Below are 9,135 nucleotides of genomic sequence, written 5' to 3' on the forward strand. Positions count from 1 at the left end.
GGACGGTGGGAAAAATTTAGCTTAACTTGAAATCAGAGAAGATTTCATTATTTATCGTCATTAATAAAGTAGCAGATGACATTATTTATTGTTAAATTTACACTGTTGTATACATCTATTATTTTATTATTATCTGTTGGATATATTAATCTCAGGAGGCATGGAGTTTGTATAGATTATATTGTTTAAATAAGATCAGTTAATATTATATATCTGTCCATTACCTGGATCAAGCATTGAACATTGTTCCTACTAATGAAATGAAAATAAGAAATAAAAAATAGATAAATATACAAAATCTATGGAAGCCCATTCATGCCAAGAAAAGAACGAGGACAGACAAAATTGTTATGTGAAAGTCCTTAATTGACCTGTGGTGTTTGGGTAAAGGCAGCTTTTTGTTAAAGTGTGTGTGAGAGCAGCAGCTGTGTGTGTTGACTGAGTCTGACTTTATGTCAGAACAAAATAAACCTAGAGCGGAGCAGCAGAGAATTATTGTACATGTATATACTCGTTTTAAGACAAATTAAGATAAGACCTTCCTGATCCAGGGGAGACTCTGTCATTATAGATTCTCTTGTGTCTGAACTGACATCTTCAGGTCTCTCTCCCAGTTGTTCTGTGGGGTTTAGGTCTGATCTTTGGCCGGGTTATAGACTTGTCCTGAAGACTGTCCTGTGTTGACTGTTTGCTTCAGTTCTTTGTTGAGTTGGATGAACTTCACCACCACCACCAAAGCACGAAGCTGCCACTACCATGCTTCACCATAGGATCTGGTAAACTCCCAGCTGTGTCCTCTGTCTCTTCATCTCTGCAGAGGACTGAATTTCTGTTGAGTGACTGTTGGGTTCTTGTTGCTGGTTTTATACTTTTGCCTTTGCCTCTGCACTTTGAAGAGTCGGCTTCAAACTTTCCTCTTTGATAAAGCTGATAGGTAGAGCTGGGTCAGACCTGAACTTCGTTATGCTGCTAGACTTGAGGGATATACTTTCCCATAAGTTCCTGGGAATTCATTGTGGACTGCAGTCAAGTTCTGGACACATCTCAAGGATAATTGAAGTAAACACCTGACAACAGTTTGGAGCCACAACAAAGAGTCTGAATATTTGTGTCTATCAGAGATTTCAGTTTTTGGTTTTTAAAAATTCCCCAAACCATGTTTCCACTTTGACAATCGATCCATTCAAAATGAAAAGGGGTCTGAATACTTTCTGAACCCTGTTCTCGTGAGTCCAGGTCTGAGAACAGGAGGTGTCCACTGAGAATTTTCCCAGCGGCAGACCTGTGGGAGATAAGAGGTTTCCCTCAGTGAATGCTGAATAAATAGCAGCAGGTGTTCAGCTGGTGAAGCACAGCAACAGACAGGTGAACAGGTGACAATGCTGCTGGTGGTGGTTCTGTTTGGCATCTGGCTGAACTCGGCCTCAGCTGCAAAGGTGAGTCACAGCTTCATTCACTGTATTTAATCTGTGGATCTGATCAGGAGTGTGGGACCGTTGTCTGAGGGAACATGTCTGTAAATGTTAATGTTGAATGTTAATTGTAGTTTTCACTGTATATTTACGCTGGTGTTTACTCAAACGTCTAAGACAAGTTTCTCCAGAGGGAGACAATAAATGCAAATCCTCATCGTTATTACTGACGACTGAATGAATAGTTTAGTTAGTTTAAATTTTTGACTTTCAAAGTTAAAGTTTAAAGTTAAACTGCTGTGACTTCATACATGTACAGACTGACATAATCTTCAAATTGAACTTTAAATATGAACAAATCAGCTGAGGAAAATCAGCTCTGGATATTTCTAATGAATGTATTAATTATTCCTGTCTTCTCTCTGTCGTTTATTTGAGACTAAAAGCTGATTGTTGATCTGGAAACACTGTTTAGTGGACGAAGCATCTGAAGAGTTATTAACATGTCTCTGTGTGTTGCCTTCAGTGTCTCTGTCAGTGTGTAAATCACAGACTCAACAGGTGACGTCTTTATCCTTAGATCTACCTGTCTATACATGCACACCTCAGTGATGTTTGTGTGTCTGTATTTGTGTGTGTGTAGCTGGGGGTGGTGCAGACAGAGGGGGGGCAGGTGGAGGGGAAGAGCCACAGGATGGGACTCTTCAGGAGCGTCGATGTCTTCAAAGGAATCCCCTTCGCTGATGTCCCCGGAAAGTGGGAGAAACCAAAACCTCATCCCGGATGGAGCGGTAACTCACTGACACATGACATCACACTTCATCCATCCACAACAACTACAACTCCCAGAATTCACTCTGTTATGAGTCATCCGATCAGAGAGCGTCAGCCTCTGTCACTGTGCTGAGGTCAGAGGTTGACCTTTGACTTTTCGATCAACTCAGGTGCTGTGGAGTTTGGTTTTGGGCATGAGTGGAGTCATCTCCTTAGTAACAGCAGCTGAGGCTCATGGGTAATGTAGTATCTTAGGTTAAACCCAACAGAAAACAAACTGACCTGAGTCTGACACTAAATAATCTCATCTTAAAAGTGATGTGGGGTCATGAGTGTGGTACAGGTACATGCAGGTGTCAGTCAGTGTCACATGACCCCTGCAGAATGGGAAAGGTTTTTATCTCTAATGAATAACAGACTTTCTGGATCCAGAGCAGAATTATCAACAGTGTCTGTTGTTACCAGGGATCCTGAAGGCCACAAAGTACCGGGATCGCTGCCTGCAGGTGACTCTGCTGCAGACCAAAACCCAGGGCAGTGAGGACTGTCTCTACCTGAACATCTTTGTTCCACAGGGACGATCACGTACGTAACACACACTCAGAAAAATATCTTCCCAACACAGCTTTTATTGTGAAAGTCTCCCCTCAGACTGACAGTAGAAGAGGAAGCTCTGCTGACTGAGGTCATGTGGTCAGTCCGTTCCTGTCGGCAGAGTGTCTAACATTTGATTTTATTTCTACTTCATCAGGTTTTTAAAATATTAAACTGGTTGCAGCAGAGAGAGCAATCTCTGATCATCACTGATCTCTGATCATTTAAACTGTCTGTGGTCGGTGTCGATGTTCACACTGACCACAACCACAGGAACTCAGTCTGAGACAAATCACCTTTCACTCAGACGTCACAGCAGCTATATACTTTGCTCAATCAGACATAAGGACTCTGAGTTTTAGATTGTTCAGTTCAGAGCTGTGGAAATTACGACATTTACTTCATTCATACATGATTTATTTTATAATCCTTCAGCCTGAGTTCACTGTGTTCTCACATGGAGACGTTACATTTTAGGTTTAATAACTCCACTATTATAGTTGGAGAGCTGCATTTTGTCGTCATCACATATTTCTCTATGAAAATACTTTGTGAGTAACTTGTGAACAGGATTCTGACTCTACGCAGATGACTGATGCCTTCATGTGACCCTCCCCTCAGAGAAAAGTTGGAGGTTTTTCTCATTCACTTCAGCTCAGTCAGAGTTTGATCACAGCAGCATCTAGTGGACAGAGGAACTGCAGCTCAGAACACGATGACGGTTCTCTAACCCTCCTGCTCTGTCTCCAGTGTCGACCAACCTCCCGGTGATGGTGTACCTGTTCGGCGGCGCTTTCCTGTTGGGGGCATCCAATGACGTGGCGATCCTCGGAGACTCTCTGTACGACGGGAAGGAGATGGCCGACAGAGGTGGGGTCATTGTCATCACGGTGAACTACAGAGTCGGGACGCTGGGTTTCCTCAGCACCGGAGACGCCCGACTGCCAGGTCTGACCAAAACTACAACTACAACACTGTCATTTCTACTTTTGTAAACTGACTTATAACACCACTGACAGAAGAGCTCCACAAGAACTCTGAGACAGGAACAAACAGACAAGGATTTCACATGAACCAAGAAAGGAGTTCCAGGTTGTAAGTTGTAAGTTGTCAAGTTGACTGAGTAAAGTGAGTCGTATGGAAATAACAAGGGGGAAGAGTTAACAGTTCTTCATCAACATGTCTGAACTGGAAGAAACAAAATAAATGTGAACGAGGAGGAAAGATCAGGGCTCCTAAAGGAGAAATGATTTTAGAAGATACAGAGAAATTCCTAGTATTCTGATTATTTTTTGAAGCTTTAACCAGCAAACATTCATTTGACCAAACAGTCAGTGATGACCTAAATGATCTGACACTTTTATCGGTGGATGTTCTCCTGCAGTCTGACAAGCTAAAAGCATAAAAAGTCTCAGTGTTTCGGGGTCAGACTTGGATTGAGCTGGTATGTTTTGGTGTCTGCTGGTGATTTCCCAGCATGCATGTTATCAGAGGAACAGTGTGTTTGCTGTTAGCAGATAAAGTGTGGCAGTTAGCTCAGCTGCTAAACGCTGCTCAGATGTGACGAGTCAGACTGAATCCAGTCGGTTGGTTGTGGTGACAGATGGCGAGGACCTCAGGTGGAGCTCAGGTATCAGGTGGGAGGTGGTTTTACAGCCAGGACTGAGTCCTGCCACTCTAGTTCCAGAACATGCTCGCTGTTGCATTCATTGACCTTTGTCTCTGTGAATTGAGAAACAATTGACCAATCAGAACTTTCTGGAGGAAAAAAATTAAAATGGGAAAATCCACTTCCTGTGATGGAGACAAAATCAGCAGAGTGAAGGTTTCTGGCACAATTTCATTTACTTCAAAATGAATAACAGAAAAATGAGACGTCTGCAGGCGTGAGTCAACTGAAATCAGTTTATGACACTTACTGAAATACCGTTCATGTGACTTCTGTTACCTCTCAGGTAACTACGGCCTGTGGGATCAGCATGCCGCCATCTCCTGGGTCCGCAGGAACATTGAGGCATTTGGAGGAAACCCCGACAACATGACCATCTTTGGCCAATCAGCCGGCGCCGCCAGTGTCAGCTACCAGGTCAGAGTTCAAAGACATCTGTCAGAGTAAGAGAGGGGTTAAAGATAAAACTGAGAGGCAGACAGAGGAAACTATGATACCTGTCTTAACATTTCAACACAGCCATCAAACATAAATAAAACCATGATGGATCAAAATGACAACTTAAATTTTATTTATCCTTAATTTAATTTAATTTTTTAAAACAGAGTCAATAAAACTTATTTATTTATTTATTTTATTTTATTTATTTATTATTGTATCACAATGATCAAAATTACTGAGTTACTGAGACAACGGTTTGATCTAAAAGTCAAAATGTGCTGCACATGTGGAAAAGAATTTCTCAGATTATTTTTAGAAATGACCCAAACAGTCATTCTGACTTTTACTATTGTAACATTAAATCTATATTGCAGTAGATGGAATGATAAATTATTATGACTGTCTCTAAATCTTGACTGTTCAAAGCTGTTATTCAGATTTTGACTTGTTTAAACAAAGATAACTCTCACTAACTCTTTATGACATTATGATTCTTGAATTTAAAAAAAAAGTCAAAATTTTACTTTCTGGCAGATAAGTGGAGGTTTGTAGGAGCTGAATGATACAAACATGTGAAGGAACCTCATCATGTCTGTCTGTCTCCTCAGATGCTGTCTCCCTACAATAAAGGGTTATTCCGCAGAGCAATCACACAGTGTGGTGTTGCCCTCAGTCCCTGGGCTCTGCAGAAGAAACCCATGGCTCTCACCAAGAAGGTCCACACTCTGCTGCACGTTATCACCTGAAAACCAGAGCTAACTTTATCTGCTCCATCATTTATTAAGTCCTGTTTAGTATCATAAATCACCTGGTTTCTCCTGACTGTGAACGTGTTGGCAGGAGGTCATTCTGCTGACTGTAGACAACTAAGAGCCTGACTGAACTGTTTCTGTTTCTGCAGATTGCCCGTAAGGTTGGCTGTTCAAGAACTGACGTGGATGAGATGATAACATGTCTGAAGATGAGCGACCCGGTCGGTCTCACCATGGCAGGAAAAATTGACGTGCTGCTTATTCTCGGAAAAGGTTGGACTAGCAGGGATGAACAAAAACACATCTGCATTAACTGACACACAACTTAGTGTAAGTAAGATAAAGCAGCTTTTGACCAATAGAGGGCAGAAATTTCCTTGGGTCCTTCATTCATCTGGATCATCAAGGTTTAAACGATATGATTACATAAACTTGATCATGTTTTCATATGATAAAGATCCAGACATGTTGCTTACTCTGTACATTTTGACGCTCTTTCTTTTTCCGGTTATATTAATTTTCGCATTAAAACACTAAGAATTGTGAGTAATATGCTTAAAATAATTCAGCATAAGTGAAGACATGTGGAAAATGTTAAAAAAAAAAAAAAAAACTGGACTGGAGATATCTCAAACACTGAATGGTTTCGTGGTTGCAGGACCTCTCTTGGACAGAGTGAGTTAAGGTTTGTGAAACTCTGTCTCTGTCTGTCCTCTCTGCAGGTGTAGTCATGGATCTCCTTGAATTTGCTCCGGTGGTTGATGGTGATTTTATCCCTGATGAGCCCAGTAAGCTGTTCCACAACGCCGCTCAGTTTGATTATATGGCTGGAGTCAACAGCATGGATGGACACATTTTTGCTGGAGTGGACGTTCCTTCAATCAACCAAAAAAATGGCAACACCACTGTGTGAGAAACACTCTTAAAACTTCCTTTTAAGAGGCAGAAACCTCGAGCAGAACCGGACTCAGGGTGGGCGGCCATCTGCCTCGACCGGTTGGGTTTAGACAGAAAGAGAGGGGGGTGGGGGAATGGGGTAGGAGAAAGACAACATTGCAGATACACAGACTAAGTCAAAATGTAAATAGTAGTAAATAGTTTAGAGCTAAAGGGATAATAATGACAAAACAGTGAAACATTAGGAGCACTAACTCTATCACTAACATTAATAAACGTTTAATTATTGTCGCATCATGGGCTGAGCTGGATCATGGGAGCAGCAGGAGACTCTACAGCTCCGGAGGCAGAACCCTGCAGTAAGAGACAGTAGAAGAGAGAGAGAAGCACAGCCTGGGCAGTAATGTGAAGAAACACACAGTTAGAGTGATGCAGCGATATTAAGACAGTTAATAGTAATCTCATCTGCAGGACATCATGGACAACATTTACTAACTACTAAGCTTAACTGATGCACTGAGACTGACCCAACCCACTGAAGGAAAAATGGTATCCTGAAATAAGAATCATAATAAAATGCTAGTTGAAAGTTAAGGCATAAAGAGAGTCTGGTGTCTGGTGTAGAGTTATGTCTCTATTATTTAATCTGTACAAAACTGAGGCTTTTGGTATAAAAACAGAGCGCCATGATATTTAGAGATTAAATGTTGTGTGCTGCTGGTTAATAAACATTTCTCCTCCTGTGTCAGGGATGATGTGAAGGGTCTGCTGGTTGGTCTGACTAAAGAGAAGGGGAACGCTGCTGTCAGCTCGGCCTACAGCGTTTACTCGGCTCACTGGGGGTCGGCTCCGGAGCCGGCGGTGGTGAAGAAGACAGTGGCTGACATCGAGACTGACTTCCTGTTCCTGGTTCCAACTCAGATCGCCCTCCAACTTCACGCCAACAACTCCAGGTCAGATCTGATTGGTCGAGGATCCAGGTTTTTTGTTGCAGATAGCAACAGTTCTGTTTTCAGAATCCTCCTGTTTCCTTCAGTATCACAGTAGAGTCAAAATGATTCTGACAACAGGAGCTGATCACAGAGAGTTCAGTTGCTGTTAATGGAGACAGTTTGACTAAATGTGAATGAATAAAAAACAAACTGGTCTTCAGTTGTAGCCCACAGCTAGCTCACTGAGTCTGTGTTTTTACCTCATTACAGATTCTAAGGCTCCAGGTTCTAGATCTGAGTTTGAACTTGTGTTCCATTTAACATTTCCCTCTCATGTTTTCCTGTTGTTTGTCCCTCAGTGGAGCTCGTACCTACTCCTACCTTTTCAACATGAAGACCCGTATCCCAGGATTCCCTCGCTGGGTGGAGGCGGAGCACGCCGAGGACCTGCAGTACTTGTTCGGTAAACCATTCTCCACCCCGCTGGTCTACTTTCCCCGACACCGAGACCTGTCTGGGTACATGATTGCATACTGGACTAACTTCGCCAGGACCGGGTAAACTCCCAGCATGCACTGCACACGTACAAACACAGGTCAACAGTCCTGAGTACAACCAGGTCTACCTCTGACAGACCAATAAATACCAGTCTGTACTGGTTTAATCTGAACAGGGATGATCTGGATTAAAATTGGTGTAAACTGGTCTCTTCTCCTCCTGTCCAGTGATCCCAGTAGAGGCAACAGTAAAGTCCCAGTTCCCTGGCCCCCCTTCACCAAAAACCACCGACCTTACCTGATCATCAATCACAAAATCAGCAAGTCCTCCATCAGGTACCTCACTGAACTCTGCTCAGCTCTGCTGTGTTCTACTGTCATGTACTGTATTTGATTAAGTTCTACTGCCCTCTACTTTATTGTTTACTACTGCATGAGTCACTGTCAGAGGACAGAGAGAATAAATATCGACTGTAATTTGTCTCGTCTCTTCAGCTACGACCTGAGATCGGACTACGTCACCTACTGGACTGAAACCTACAGCAGCCTACCGACAATAAAGAGAGAAGAAGAAGACGAGAAGGAAAAATGATCCGACAGAGTCTGACGGACTCAGTCTGATGCTGCTCTTTATTTTGAATACTGATAATTACAAATCACTGGAATTATTTCTAGATGTATGAATGACTGCAGATAGAAAACAAAGATTACAATAGATAAAGATAGAAAGGAATAAACCAACAAAATAATTAAAATCTGTATCAGTCTGAGGAAATGGTGAACTGTGTGTTCTTCTCTGCACTCTGGGCCTTTTATTTATTTTCATTTATCTGAGTATCATCATCATCTTCAGACCAAAATCAATCGATTGATCTGTGATCAGATGATCGGTTTCTAACTAAGGTGAAGAGTGACTAGAGACAAACATTTTGGATAATGATTTAAATATGTGAGTGAGATCTGATGTGGGATGTTACACAGTCAGAGCTCTCTGGACACACTCTGTATGTGACATTTACTGTCAGTAAAGTAGCAGTATGATGGACAACATGAGCTCATGGTTAAAGACAAAGTCATTTATTTACAAAAAGACTAAATAAACCAAAGTAAGTAGAGACCAACACAACTAAATGTAACAAGAAGAAAACCACAGCTGGGCAGTGTAGG

At 42.0% G+C, this 9,135-nt stretch overlaps 1 protein-coding gene across 1 annotated transcript; it reads left to right on the forward strand.

The window, feature by feature from the left end:
• The first annotated feature begins 1,302 nt into the window (after positions 1-1,302).
• LOC108894810 (bile salt-activated lipase) lies at positions 1,303-8,743 on the forward strand. The gene is made up of 12 exons (XM_018693426.2): positions 1,303-1,436; positions 2,056-2,203; positions 2,652-2,771; positions 3,531-3,728; positions 4,736-4,866; positions 5,499-5,606; positions 5,792-5,915; positions 6,365-6,551; positions 7,289-7,492; positions 7,831-8,028; positions 8,197-8,304; positions 8,464-8,743. Exons 1-12 carry the CDS (start codon positions 1,380-1,382, stop codon positions 8,558-8,560), a joined length of 1,680 nt encoding a protein of 559 aa, XP_018548942.1. The 5' UTR covers positions 1,303-1,379; the 3' UTR covers positions 8,561-8,743.
• The last annotated feature ends 392 nt before the right edge of the window (positions 8,744-9,135 follow it).

This window comes from Lates calcarifer, unplaced genomic scaffold, assembly GCF_001640805.2.
Source record: "Lates calcarifer isolate ASB-BC8 unplaced genomic scaffold, TLL_Latcal_v3 scaffold_20_43, whole genome shotgun sequence".
In the NCBI taxonomy this organism is placed as follows: Eukaryota; Metazoa; Chordata; class Actinopteri; family Centropomidae; genus Lates; species Lates calcarifer.

Bases quoted from the DNA above. Each gene is read 5' to 3' on its own strand.
- LOC108894810 (XM_018693426.2), top strand. From the start codon at position 1,380: ATGCTGCTGGTGGTGGTTCTGTTTGGCATCTGGCTGAACTCGGCCTCA. The intron at 2,772-3,530 runs GTACGTAACACA...CTCTGTCTCCAG, and splicing joins TGTTCCACAGGGACGATCAC to TGTCGACCAACCTCCCGGTG. The intron at 4,867-5,498 runs GTCAGAGTTCAA...CTGTCTCCTCAG, and splicing joins CCGCCAGTGTCAGCTACCAG to ATGCTGTCTCCCTACAATAA.